Below are 14,227 nucleotides of genomic sequence, written 5' to 3' on the forward strand. Positions count from 1 at the left end.
TTAGATCTCTCTCTCAGAGGCCCCCATGGCTAAACATGAAACCGCAGATGCAACTTAGTAGAGGAAGAGCCAGGCCCTCGGGCCATGTTGCCCCCAGGAGAATGCCTGGCTCCTGGCACCCAAGTTAGAGGTTTGCTATGGGCCCGGGGCGGGGGGGGGGGCTCAAACATGAGGGTGACTCTTTGACCCTGTGGTCACCAAGATGCTCCCTTTTTGTCTTTCAGGGGACGAGCTGACCAAGATAGAGGATGAAGATGAGCAGGGCTGGTGCAAGGGACGCTTGGACAACGGACAGGTTGGCCTGTACCCTGCAAATTACGTCGAGGCCATCCAGTGACGGGCTGGTGGGCTGGCTGGCGGAGGGATGGAGGCGGAGGTCCCAGGAGCTCTGTTAGCCACTGGCCCTGGACAGCGGCGCCTCCAGCCCGCCGTGTGGGCATCCACTCCTTTTCCTGCAAAAGATGATGGTTCCTTTGCTCTTGGCTTCATGGTGTCTCTTGAAGGCAGACAAGCTGGTCATTGTACCTGGGACTCGGCACCCTTTCCACAGCGCAGCGGAGAGACCTGAGCACAGGAAGATGCAGTACAACAGAAATCGCCGGGCCCTCCCCTCCCCACACCCCCTCGCTGTGCGCTGGCTTATCATGGATCTGTCTACTCTTGACCTTGTCTTTCCTCCTCTCCTCCAAGTCAGTGGTCATGGTGGGTTCCACTGATTCTTGTTTCACTGATTACTTTCTCTGATGAGTCCCATCACCTGCAACTTAAATGAACAAACTTACATACCATTTTCTGAGTGAAGACTTTGAGGTTTTTAATTTAAAGGCTGTGTACAGTTACTTTTTCATATACCTGTACTTCTGTTCATTTATACTTAAATTGTGGCGTAGATTGATAGACACCAGTCTGAAGGAAAGATCTCGATTTCCATGTTGTACTGTTAATCAGCCATGCCGTTGCCTGGGGCAAGCTGCGAGAGCGGGTAGCTCCTTTGAACAACGATGTTTGAGACAGGAGATTGCAGTAGAAAGATGGGAACACATGGCTGGATTCCTGTTGTGAATGCTCTCCACATTTGGGGCATCCAGATGTGTTTCGCAAATAACCTTATATAGTACTCTCCAAAGTCGCCATATTTAAAAACTATTTTTCACTCTGTGCTTAAAACTTTACTCTTGCAAATTAACAATTTTATCAGTGATTTGAAAGGTTAAAAAATAAGACTAACTTTTCAAGTGAATGCATCTGTAGTTAAGATGCTCTATATTAGACTGTCATGTCTTGGTGTATATCTGTATATATTATTTGATATTCAGAGAATCTAAAGAGCTCGTCTACTGTGTTAATGAGATTCAACAGCTTTTGACAGTGGGTTTAATTTGTAAACTGCTTGAAGACTGTGGCACTTGGGCACAGGCCTGGCTGGTCAGCTGGGACCCTCCAGGCTCGGGCCCTGGGCCTCTCTGAAGTGGAGCCCGCCGTAGGGGAGTCTGTCCTCACTGGCCAGCTGTGGGCCCAACTTCTAACTAGCCTTAGTCCTCGACGTAGCAGAACACTGTACACACCTCCCGTGTCCTTCCAGCAGTTGCAGATCTCACTGTCATCTGTATTCCTCATGAGCAAACAAAAGCTGGGTCTCACCCCACAGCACAAGGGCCTCTTCTGGGCATCCTTCGTCATCAGGGAGCAGGCGTGCGGGGCGGGAAGCTACACTGTAATCACGGGGCAGGGGAGGGAGGGAAAACCTTTATTTTGTATAACTCAGACATTGGAGAAATGGCTGCCGCCATCTCAAGCTATGCATTTTATTCAGTGTTTCCAGTGAGCCTGATGTCTTGCTTGGAAAATGGATGTGTGTCCGTTTGTCATGAAAACTTACCAGCAGAAATCCTCATTCCTTTGCTACGGATGTACCAAAAATTGTCAAGTCTTTTCAGTTTAGGAGTTTCTTTAAATATATAGTATTTTAGAAAAAAATCAATAAACAGTTGATCTCGTGAGCGTGACAGTCTCTGTGCTGTGCGTATGCCTCGTGCTCACATCAGCTGTTGGACATGTCTTCATTGGCATTTATGTACCAGCTCGGAAGCCAGGCAAGATCCCAGGCATAAGACCACTGCCCAGGGGGCCGTGTCCCTGTCCCACTGCCCCTGCCAAGCGAGACTTGGGGATTTGAAGCACCTGAGCCCCTTGCGGTTCTTCTCTCCCCCAAACCTGCGGCTGTGTGGCCTGGGCTCCCCAGTGTGGGCCGCAGGCTGGCACCTCCCTACCCGCTTCCCAAGGCCCAAATAGAAGGAGCAGACCTGAGAACCCTGGGCCTCAGGCCCTCTTTACTTATGTTATCTGCAAAGAACACGCCCATCTCCAAACATGCTGTGAGATGAGTCTCCCTGTTTCCATTTTACAGAGGAAGAAACAGGTTCCAAGAGCCAGACGCACCCAAAGAGTCCCCGCTGCTCTGTGGCACCAAGTAAAATCCCTGAAGAGTCTTCCATCCTCACCCTCAGAGGTGACCTGAGTTGAAAGGAGGCTGGGGCACAGTGAGAAAGGAGAAATGTGAGGGCTGCCGGACTCACTGACCTCGGTCAGGCTGCCGGAAAGTGCCCCATTTGGGCACCAGGCCGTCACGGTGGCGCAGGAGGAGCAAGGGGGTAGCTGCCACCGCAGTGTCCCTTCGCCCAGCTCACTAAGGGCCAAGGATGAGTCTCTGTCATCTGCCACCTGGTCTGATGGTGACGGGGCCCCTGCTCTCACTTCTGAGGAGGAGCTGGAGCCCACTGCAGCTGCCCGCTGCCCAGGGCAGTCACCAGCTTCTTCCTCGCCTGCCCCAGGCTGCCTCAGAGAGACAGGTTGGGTCAGGGCAGAAGGGAGGGGTCCGAGCAGGCTCCCAGTCCCGTGGCCGGACCTGGACCTGCTGGGCCAGCCAGTCCTGGGCCCTTGGAGAGCTCATGTACTGTGATGCCAGCCCGTGGGGGAGACTGGAGTCACCCCATTTTGCAGAAGACACAGAAGGTCTGGAAACTCAAGTCCAGTGACTTGCCCAAGCTCCTGTGACAGAACCGTGATTCAGACCCACGTCTGCAGGGTTCTTGAGGGCAAGCCCGTCCTCGCTCCCTCCATTGGTGGATAAGGAACAAGGTGGGTGAGCAGGAGGAGCCCTCAAAAGTCGGGGTGAAACAACCTCTGTTCGGCGAGGCCCTTTTCTCAGCTTCCTGTTATCCTCAGAGCTCCTGCACGGAATTGTGAAGGGACCTCACTGCCCACCTGCCCTCTCCTGTCCTGGCCCTCAGGGTGAGCTTGGAAACCTTGACCCACTCCTAGGCCTCATTTCCTCCAGGCCAGAGTGATACCTGCCTCCCCGGTTGGAGGGTTAAAGGGTGAAAGGTCACAGGTGCTCAGGGGGTGATAACTTTTACCACAATTATGGGTGACACCTCACCCTCCTGGTCCCTGTCAGGACCTGTGGCATCCTTGGCTGCACCTCCCTCACCTCCCGTGCTGGGCCACTAAGTCCTCTTTGCCTCTCTTTGCCTCTCTATCCTTCCCCACCCCCACAGCCACTGCCCACGCCCAGCTGCCCCTTCTCCCCCTGGGTCACTGCTGCATCCACACTACCCTCAGGGGTTCCTGGGGCCCTCAGCAGCCCACCCCAGTTCCCTCAGGGGTGAGGGGAGTATTTCATCCTCTCCAAGCCCCCCAATAATGCCCAGAGGGCAAGCGACCTCTGGCCTCGTGACCCGGGCAGGGATCTGATGCTGTACAGTACGAGCTAAAACGCTGGGTCTTCTGAAGTCCCTGCAGGTGGAGGACAGGGCCCTGATCCACCTAAACACAGGCAAGGCCTCGTCCCTTGCTTGGCCTGGCCTTCTCTGGGTGGCCTGTGGCTCTGGCCTGTGCCAAGGCCTGAGGTACTCGGGGCAGGCTTGGAGGGGACCACTCACAACCCCTGAGTGTAGGGGTGAGGGAGGCTGGGAGGGCCCCCCTCCTTGTTCATGGGGAAACCAAGGGCAAGTGAGGGTCAGGAGGGATGTGCCTGCGGTCACAGAGGAAGTGGCTGGGGGCGCTGAGCCAGGTCCCTACTTTCTGTTCCTGGGTTGTATTCATTCACCAAGCATTTCTTGAGCACCTACTGTGCGCAAGACTCGGTGGTGCCAAGACGGACATGAACAAGGGCCCATGTTTGCCTTCAGGGAACTCCAGAGGTCAGGGAGGGACCAAGTCACTCTGATACTGGCCGGGAGTGACCAGAGAGGAGGGGGCAGGATGGCTTCCTGAGTGTGCGTGGTAGATTCTGGCTGGAGGTCAGCCTACAAGTCTCAGGAAATTTGCACACACAGGGCCTCCCAACCCAGCTCCAAGATCCTAAGGGGTGGAGTACTGTGGGATCCTTAAGCTGTTTCCCCCACTTCCAGTGGGAAGCATCCCTGCCCAGGTGGAGGTCAGGCTGGACTGCAGGCACACGCAGGGGACCTCCACCCCATGGGACCTGAAGCCCGAGCACGTGCCTGAGCTTCTCTGAGCTGGGGCCCTGCTCTGAAGGTGTCCTGGAAACTACCTCTCGTCCCCCCGCCCCTTCTCACAGCCCCAGCTCTCTCCAGGGTGGCAGCTGCCCCCTCCACGCCCCCTCCCCAGCCCCTTCCCCAGGCACCTGCAGGAGCTGTGAGCTCCTCTCCGGGCCTTAGTTCTCCCTGAGACTGGCCGGCCGACTGCAGGCTGGATCTCTGTGGTCTCTGGAGGGAGCGAGCAGAAGGGCTGAGCCATAGCACCTGGGTGGACACACCTGGCGCCCCCTGGTGGAGAGGCCTGGGCCTGGGATGGAAGCAGCTGCACTGCCCGAGGGAGGACAGGCCCCGGGTTGAAGTATGGGGCTCATCCCACCAGGCAGGGCCACTGCCAAGCACAGGGTCAGAGGAGCCGGGCTGACCCCGGCACTCTCGAGGGACAGGCAGCTTCTCAGCCTGCCTCCAACCACCCTTGGGCTAAACATGAATCAGTCACATGCCAGCCCCTTTCCCTGCAAAGGGCCGTAGAAACCTCCTCACAGTGCACGGGCACCGTTTTATAGATGAGGAAACAGCGAGAGCGCCCGAGTGACCTGCATCAGGCCACACAGCACTCAGGGGCAGAGGAGGGGTTTGAACTCCTGTGCCCAACTCCAAACAGCAGGCGCTGCTGTCTAAACCGCTGGTTCTCAAACATCTAGAGGGCTGGTTAGAATCCAGCTTGCTGGGCAACATTCCAGAGTTTCTGAGTCACCAGGTGGGGGGAGGCCCAGGGTTTGCACATCTAACGTGTCCCCAGGTGATGCTGACTCAGGACCACACTCTGAGCTGCCCAAAGTGCCAGTGGTTCCTTGGTGGGCTCCTCGACTTGTTCACACGACCAGCAGATGCTCCTAACCCAGCTCTGGGGGCCCACAGTCTGGGCCAAGGAGGTGGGGACAGTATGGACAAAGAGAGGCCAGGGAGCAAGGGACACAGGCCAACGTGACCTGCCATCCCTGGCAAAGGGCAGGGAGGGTTGGATGGCAGCCAGGTAGTGGAGGGAGAGGTGCCCACCAGGGTCAGATGGGCACCTTGTGTCCTCGGGCAAGTCCTTTCATATCCCTGACCCTCGGTTTCCGCATCTGGAAAATGGAGAAGCGGTTCCTGTCTTTTCTTTTTCATTATCATTTGGGTCCAAGAGCATGAAAGTGCTTGTTAAAACACACAAATACGGGGCGCCTTGTTATGAAAGTGGCCTCACCCCCACATTCCATCCCAACTCCAGCTGATAAGAACCAACGTATGCGGACCCCAGATGGAGACTCTGGGTCCTCCCCAGCCAGAGGCTGGGCACGCATGCTTCCTCCAAGCCACATATTCATCCATATAGGAAACTGTACATAAGCTACCTGGGTTTTCCACACCAAAATCTGACAAAATATTTTTTTCTCCTCTGAAACTTAACAATAGTCTTACAAAGGTGTAAAAACAAAGCCAGTGGTTACGAGCACGAGCTGTGAGGCCATAGTCCCCGCACTCAAACTTGGCTCCGATTGTGGGACCTTAATTAGCTATGCTACCTTGAGCAAACTACTTCATTTCTCTGAGCCTTGGTTTGCTCACCTATAAGATGGCAATAATAGTGAACATTTGTATCTCACTCTGTGCTAGTCCCTGTTCTGAACTCTTCAACATTTATTAACATTTAACAAAGCAGCCCTACGAACTAGGTAAATATTATTATACCTATTTCTATAGGTGAAGAACCTGAGGCACAGAGAGGTTAGGTAACTTGCCCAAGGTGCAACAGTGACCACACAACCAAGCTACAGTCAGACATGGGTAGTGCAGTGCCATCCCTGCCCACTAGGCTGTGCTGTTGGACGATGAGGGCGCCTGCCTCAGAGGGCGAGGACGCGCCTGCCCCCAGTGGCACTCATTAACATACCTGCCAGGATGGGAGTTACCCCATTTCCGAGCCGCTGGACCTGAAAAGCCCTCCTCCGTGCTCTGGAGCACCGCATGGCCACTGCAGGCACCTCTTCCTGCTTCGACAGCAAGCTCATTGGTGCAGGGACTGGGCCTTCATCTTCTCTCTAGCCCCAGTGCTTGTGGAGCCAAACTGAAAAGAAACAATGAAGTCAATTTCAGACCATCCAATAAAACTCAGGTTGCACTGTTTTAGACCTCTTCAAATCCTCTGTGGAAAAGGCTAGGAGATGAATGAATGAAAGAACAGATGAACAAATGAACTGCATCAATAACATCACTCTCTGAGGAAAGGATAACTAACTCCAGCCGTCAATGGGCTAAAGCCCTGACATGCGGCATAGCAGCCGAAGGCCAGAAACCTGAGTGCCTGGCCAAGGGGTCTGAGAACAAACAGTCGGGAGTCCGATGGTGTCCGATCCACAAGGTGAAACTGACTGTAGGCCAACTACCCGCAGCTCATTGGCCACTTCCCAGTCAAGACAGCCGGGCTGCTCTTGCCCTCTATGTTTTCAAATAACAGTGTTAATGACGTCTCTGTAACTGTAAAAGGGACAAAGGTGCAGGTGAAAGTTTGGAAACTAAGCAAAAGTATTCAGAAAAACATTAAAGTCCCAACATCCAGAGGTAGTACTGCTGATATTCTGGTGCATTTTTTCTGGTCTTTTTTCTGTACACACACATGTGCACCTATTTCACTGTCCTTATTATTCGTGTGTGTGTTTAACAACATTGGGATCATATCCTAAATGTAGTTTGGTACCCTGCTTCATTCTCTTGATATTTGATCGTGAGCATTTTCTCACGTCCCTAAATATGCTTCCACTACAAATGTTTAATGCCATTAACATCTCATGTATTATATAATACATGATATCCCATGTGTTATGCCTCATTTTGCTGAGCATTTCTTTGTCACCCATTTCTTTTTTTTTTAAGAACTTTTATTGAGATACAGTTAACAGACAATAAACAGCATATATTTAGAGTGTACAATGTGGTATCCCAATCTCCCAATTCATTCCCCCGAACCCTCTCTGCTTTCTCCATTTGGTGTCCATATTTTTGTTCTCCACATCTGTGTCTCTATTTCTAATTTTTAAGGTATAATTTACACACAGTAAAAATGTACCCTGTTTAGTAGATAATTTGACAAATGCATGTAAGTCATGTAACTATCACCACAATCAAGATACAGAACTGGGACTTCCCTGGTAGTGCAGTGGTTAAGAATCTGCCTGCCAATGCAGGGGACATGGGTTCGAGCCCTGGTCCGGGAAGATCCCACATGCCGCGGTGCAACTAAGCCTGTGTGCCTAGAGCCCATGCTCTGCAATAAGAGAAGTCACCGCAATGAGAAGCCCCCACACCACAATGAAGACTAGCCACTGCTTGCCACAACTAGAGAAAGCCGTGCGCAGCAACAAAGAACCAATGCAGCCAAAAGTAAATAAATAAAATGTTTTTAGAAAGATATGAAACTGTCCCCTCAGCCCCCAAATTTTTCCCTGTTCCTCTGTAATCAACCCCTCCTTGTATTTGCAGCCCCTGGAAACCACTAATCTGTCTTGTTTCCATAGTTTTGCCTTTTCCAAAATGTCATATGAATGGAATCATACAATATGTAGCCTTCTGAGACTGTCTTATCTTTCCCTTCACAAAATTCACCTGAGATCCATCCACATGGTTTCCTGGATCAGTGCTTTGTTCCTGCTTATTGTGGGTAGTTTCCATTGAATGACTTTACCATGGTTTGTTAATCCAGTTGAAGGATATTTGGGTTGTTTCTAATTTTTGATTGCAAATAAATGTGTCATAAACACTCCAGTACAGGTTTTGTGTAAACATAAGTTTTTGTTGCACTTTCCAATTATTTTTTATAATATTGTAATGTTGTAAATATTGCAGTAATGAGGATTCCAAGTCTTTTATCCCATTAAAGGAGGTAATGGCATCAGTTTAAATTTCTATTTTTTTTTTTTAGTGGGGAGGTATATTTTATTAAAAAAATAAAAAGCTGGGGAAGGGACCAAGTATTTCCTTTCCAGTCACTTGTAATAATAGAAATTACAATAAAATGTATTTTAATTAAATTTCTATTTTTAAAAAATCAGTCAAGGGGAATTCCCTGGCGGTCCAGTAGCAGGACTCTGCACTTCCACTTCAGGGGGCACAGGCTTGATCCCTGGTCAGGGCACTGAGATCCCGAAAGCCATGTGGTGTGGCCAAAAAAAATGGTGGGGGGGAATTTGTGAATTTCCAAAATTGTGAAACCAAGCAGGACCCTGCAGCGCCCTTCCGGGTACAAAAGCCCCTCTGTGCTCCCTGTTTCTTGTTTGTGAAAAATGGCTTTAGTCTCCCAGGACGTCCCTGAGTCCCAAAGACCAGACTCAAGCAGTTACTAATTAAGGAAGAGAAGGAATGCAGAAACAAAGGAAAAGTAGTCAAGAAACTAGTTCATTGATAAAACAGGGTCCTAGCTCCTCCTCGTATATAGAGGATGCATATCTGATGCAATCTGATGCATATCTTTGAGTTGTTCTGCAGAAACTAAGACCCCCACCTAGGTGGAGGATGTTGTCTACACACGGATCCCAAGCACGTTGACCCCAGACTGGTTGGAACCAAAAGGTTCCTGAAACATCACCCTGTTAACTCACCACCAACCAATCAGAAGAAAGCCCACAAGCTGAAACCCTCACCCCAATGTTGCCTTTAAAACCCATTCCCTGAAAGCCATAGAGGAGTTTGGGTCTTTCAGCATGAGCTGCCCATTCTCCTTGCTTGATGTCTGCAGTAAACGCTGTGCTTTCCTTCACTACACCCAGTGTCAGCAAACTGGCTTTGTTGTGCAGCTGGCAAGCGGACCCAAGTTCAGTTCAGTAACAAGTGCAGTGCCTGAGCACACAGGGGTTGGTGGAAATCAGATAAGGCTGGGAATTCCCTGCTGGTCCAGTGGGTGAGACTCCATTCTCCCCATGCAGGGGGCCTGGGTTCAATCCTGGTCAGGGAACTAGATCCCACATGCATGCCACAACTAAGAAGCCCACATGCCACAATTAAAAGACTCCACACGCAGCAATGAAGATCCCAGCACAGCCAAATAAATAAATATCAAAAAAAAATCAGATAAGGTTGCTTATGATTCCATGAGCTCATTTTCAAAAGTATCTGACCTATACAGAGATGGCATCTCTAAGAGATAGTGTTCACTTTTTAAGAAAAAACATGTTGCCTGCCATTCTAGTTCTACAAGGATCAAGCCAACAGCCATTGCAGTCACCCATTGACAGTGCACCTGAGGGGAATTCAGGATGGAAGAAAACAGGAAGCATTTTGTGCTTTTTTTGTGGGGGGGGTTGTATTTTTGAAAATATATGTATTTATTTATTGGCTGCATTGGGTCTTCATTGCTGTGCACAGGCTTTCTCTAGTTGTGGTGAGTGGGGGCTACTCTTCGTTCCAGCACACGGGCTTCTCATTGCAATGACTTCTCTTCTTGCGGAGCATGGGTTCTAGGCTCGTGCGCTTCAGTAGTTGCAGCACGTGGGCTCAGTAGTTGTGGCGCATGGGCTTAGTTGCTTCATGGCATGTGGGATCTTTGTGGACCAGGGCTCAAACCCGTGTCTCCTGCATTGGCACACGGATTCTTAACCACTGTGCCACCAGGTAAGTCTCACATTCTGTGCTTTGGATACTGGCCTCTAAGGACAAATTTCAACAACCCCAGATTCTTGTATCTTCCCATACACAGAAAAGCACTAAAATCATTAACTTGAGATGTCTGTTCTGTGTGATTTGCAGTAATCTTTTGACGTTCAACTACATGTTTTTCCCCCAGCCAAAAAAAAAAAAATCACTCAGCAATTACTGAAGCCCGAGCATACCTAGAGCCCGTGCTCTGCAACAAGAGAAGCCACCATAATGAGAAGCCTGCGCACCACAATGAAGTGTAGCCCCTGCTCCCAGCAACTAGAGAAAGCCCACACGCACAGCAACAAAGACCCACGCAGACAAAAAAATTTCATACATATCCTGTCTCCCCCCATACCTCTTTGGAACTGTATCTCGAAGCTATCTGAAAGGATGTCTCCCAGGCTATAGTCCTCAGTAAGACACTGAATATACTCAACTCACAGCTCTTACATTGTGCTTTTTTCTTTTTTCTTTTTTTTTAAGTCAGCAATTTGTTTTCAGCACTAACTAAAGTCCACTGGGGCAAGGACAAGTTCTGTGTTTATTCTCACTTTGTGATTCATCACAACTGTCTAAGCACGTCTAGTTTTTCCTGGAGTGACATTTGGCTTTCAGCAAGCTCCTGTTCAACTGAACGAACTAAATAAACTAAATGTTGTTTCACTTGGCGATAGCCACATCAGGATATCTTCATAAAAGATAGATAGCAAAGACAGTACCCAGAAAGCAATGTGGACCTGCCTGATGGCTGGGCCTGTCTTTCAAAGCTCTCCTGTGTTCTATTATTGTCAGATCTGAAGCAATGAATTTCTGCTTATCCTCTTCTGAGAGCAAGGGCATTTCCTATCCCGTTTAGGATTTGCTATTACCAGATTTTGCTTCTACTCCTGGCAGCAATGGATCTTTGCCTGTAGCCTGAGGGAGAGTGAATTTGCTGCTTTTGCTTTCTAGGAGAAAAGGGAAGTGGGTGGGGTTTTGTACCCATCTCCCAAAAGTTGGATGCCTGCCCTACGAAGGGGTTTCTCTCTGGTCTCTGTCTTTCTGATGAAAACAAATTTCTGATGGAGGTTTATGGAAAAGAGTTTGTGAATGAACGTAAACTCTGTTTCTGAGGCCCCTAGCTATTCCAAGCTGACATGCAAGCCCGTGCTTGGCCTCTAAGAATTCATTAAAATTTTAACTGATTTCCTCTTACCCACTTGTATGGCAGCCACCTCTTTCCCCTGTGCTATGCCAAAGGTGAGAGTTCTTTGTTCCATTCATCTTTGGAGAGGCTCATCTCTCTTTGGAATTTAGTTTACTTGGTTGCTTTGCAACCTCAGCTCTCTGATGGGCTTAAGAGATGTTATGGTTTTATTTTATTATTTTTTAACATTTTATTTATTTTAAAAATTTATTTACTTTAAAAATTTATTTATTTTTTATTTATTGGCTGCATTGGGTCTTCATTGCTGCACACGGGCTTTCTGTAGTTGTGGCGAGTGGGGCCTACTCTTCATTGTGGTGCGCGGGCTTCTCAGTGCAGTGGCTTCTCTTGTTGCAGACCACCGGCTCTAGGTGCACAGGCTTCAGTAGTTGCTGTGCATGGGCTCAACAGTTGTGGTTCGCGGGCTCTAGAGCTCAGGCTCAGTAGTTGCGGTGCACAGGCTTAGCTGCTCCGCACACATGGGATCTTCCCAGACCAGAGTTTGAACCCGTGTCCCCTGCATTGGCAGGCAGATTCCTAAACACTGTGCCACCAGGGAAGCCCTTATTTTATTTTTGATATTTATTTATTTGGCTGCACTGGGTCTTAGTTGTGGCATGCAGGATCTTTGTTGAGGCATGCAGGATCTAGTTCCCCAATCAGGGATGGAACCAGGGCCCCCTGCATTGGGAGCTCGGAGTCTTACACACCGGACCACCAGGGAAGTCCTGAGAAGTTATGATTTTAAAGGTTATCCAGTCTTTTCTCATTATTATGTTAGGAGTGACGTTCTTTGCAGCTTTCTACATCCTAAGCCCATTCCACACATCCTTACACAATGCATATTATGTCTCGGCCTTTGTGCTAGGTGCTGGGCATAAGAGGCAGACACCATACAACTGATCTCAAAAAATTTACTCAATTAAGGGGAGTATTACATATTACGGCATTAGGCGGTAGTAAGTTCTATGAAGAATGCTTAAGCAGATGAGAGAAAAGGCAATGACGGGTGCACAGACGGTATTTTTTTTGTCTCCTTATGCCCCAATTAGTGTAGATACTGGCTACACTTCATTACACTTTTTTTCTTCTCCTCAGGGATTTCTATACTGGAGACGGGAGTAGACAACACTCTGAATCTGGACATATAACTTGGTAAGAAGATTTCAACTCCAAATAGTAACTGGGACCATCGTTCCCATTCCCATCAGAAAGCATAGGACTTCATAAAGACCGTAAATACGCCAGGCGTTCTGCGTAGGGTCAAACCAGTACCTAGGGACACAAAGTCCAGGGGTAGGTACATAACTTACTGTAAAAGTAACTCCGTTCCAGAAGGTAATACACTCCCGTGCCTTGGAACCGTTCCAGCCCTGCCAGCTTCCAACTTCCCCGAGGGCATCTAACCAGGCAGGCGGAGTGAACACTCGTCGCCTCTAAAAGCAGGAAGACCCCTACCACAGGCTTTCCCAGGGCTTCAGCGGGACGCCGCCCTCCTGTGCTGCCCACCCCACAGTACCGAGGCGCAAACCCAGCTTCAAAGCAGGGACTCACCAAGGTCGCCGACCTGGGAAGGAGCTGGCTGGGCTGGGCTTGGAGCCAGGCCGGTGTCGCACTTGACTCCGAACCCTGGAACCCTTCCCCTGACCCGCGGAACCTCAGGCGACCCTCACCTAGCGGCTCCACACCCACTAACGCACAAGGGCTCCTCTCTCCCCCCGCGTTTACAGCCTCCAGCCGGTGCCGGCCGCCGGGGGAACGGAGGAGGCCCGCTCCCCTGCTCGGCTGTCCTCCTCACATCCGCCTTCCGCCCCAGGAGAACTGCTCTCTCTCGCTGCCCTAACCCAAACTGATACTTTAAGAAAACCCACCCAGGACGCGTCCCACCCAGGGCTCAGCTCTAGCTTAGGGCAAAAAAAAAAAAAAAAAAAAAAAAAAAAAAAAGAAAGGAAAGAAAAGAAAAAGGAAGGCGACTAGCGAAAATCCGGCGCCTGGGCTGAGTCCTCCGGGAAACGGCTGGGAGGCCCTTGCCCGGCAAGTTCCCTCCTCTGCCACTTGCAGTGACAGGTTCTTCCGCCCACACGGGCAGGAGGTGAGAAGACCTAGGCCGAGGAAACAGGCCGTCCGCCGAAGCGCTGACCACGCCAGTCGAAGCTGCGGAGGCTCAGACGGCCGTGCGCGGGAGCACGAACCCGAACTCGCCCGGGCTTCTCCACGCACTGCCCGGGGCCAACGGTGGCGGGGGGGGTGGGTCCAGGCTCCTACGCATGCGCGTGCAGCGCCGGGGCGGGGCCTGGGGGGCGGAGTCAGCGGCTCGGAGTCAGCCGCACAGCTAGGCGAGCGCCCCAGGGGAAAGCGGCGCGTGCGCTCCGGATGTGGGCGGGGCCCGGGGCGGGAACGTCGAGAGGAGGGGTCTGCGCGTCGCGGGCAGCCCCGCCCCTCGACCGTCGTCTCCCTCCCGGAGGCGGCAACCGCTCCTGCTGTGCGCTTCCCGGTTGGCGGGGCCGGCTGCGCCTCGCTTCTTCGGTGACCATGGGGGACCCCAGCAAGCAGGACATCCTGACCATCTTCAAGCGCCTCCGCTCGGTGCCCACCAACAAGGTAACGGCCGCCGGGCGTGTTGACGCTTGCTTGGCATCCCTGCCGGACCCCGCCGGCGGCCCCTGCGGCGCCAGCGGCCGCGGCCGCGGGAGGAGGAGCCGGCCCGGCCTGTGACACGTCGCACTGTGCGGCCGCGGCGGCTGGGCCTCGCCTGGGTCCCGACTGTGCGCCGCCCGCCGGTTGCAGCCGGGGAGCGGCGGGGGAGGGGGCGCACGCCGGGGTTCGAGGCGCGGCGGGCACCTGGGAGTCCGGCGGGCGGGAGGCGAGAGCA

The 14,227-nt window shown here is 51.4% G+C and overlaps 2 protein-coding genes and 1 long non-coding RNA gene across 7 annotated transcripts in view; 2 read left to right on the top strand and 1 right to left on the bottom strand.

The window, feature by feature from the left end:
• The window catches only part of PACSIN2 (protein kinase C and casein kinase substrate in neurons 2), a 130,885-nt gene extending 128,818 nt beyond the window's left edge, over positions 1-2,067 (top strand). For 4 of the 5 annotated variants that reach the window (XM_057741334.1, XM_057741335.1, XM_057741336.1 and 1 more), the window contains exon 11: positions 225-2,064. In XM_057741334.1, the coding sequence (XP_057597317.1) occupies positions 225-337 (113 nt within the window). In that variant the 3' untranslated portion in view covers positions 338-2,064. Of the gene's footprint in view, positions 1-224 lie in introns of all 5 variants that reach the window. The other variant, XM_057741337.1, reaches the window with a different exon arrangement.
• A 3,634-nt stretch (positions 2,068-5,701) lies between these two features.
• LOC130856656 (uncharacterized) lies at positions 5,702-13,456 on the bottom strand. The gene is made up of 3 exons (XR_009054643.1): positions 12,910-13,456; positions 12,669-12,757; positions 5,702-6,606 (listed from the first exon to the last, which is right to left on the bottom strand). It is a non-coding gene; the product is annotated as an uncharacterized LOC130856656 (long non-coding RNA).
• A 338-nt stretch (positions 13,457-13,794) lies between these two features.
• Positions 13,795-14,227, top strand: part of ARFGAP3 (ADP ribosylation factor GTPase activating protein 3) — a 59,351-nt gene continuing 58,918 nt past the window's right edge. Inside the window, exon 1 of the mRNA XM_057742294.1 lies at positions 13,795-13,956. Coding sequence (XP_057598277.1) covers positions 13,888-13,956 — 69 coding nt within the window. The 5' untranslated portion in view covers positions 13,795-13,887. The remainder of the gene's footprint in view (positions 13,957-14,227) is intronic.

Source organism: Hippopotamus amphibius, chromosome 7, assembly GCF_030028045.1.
Source record: "Hippopotamus amphibius kiboko isolate mHipAmp2 chromosome 7, mHipAmp2.hap2, whole genome shotgun sequence".
NCBI classification, from domain to species: domain Eukaryota; kingdom Metazoa; phylum Chordata; class Mammalia; order Artiodactyla; family Hippopotamidae; genus Hippopotamus; species Hippopotamus amphibius.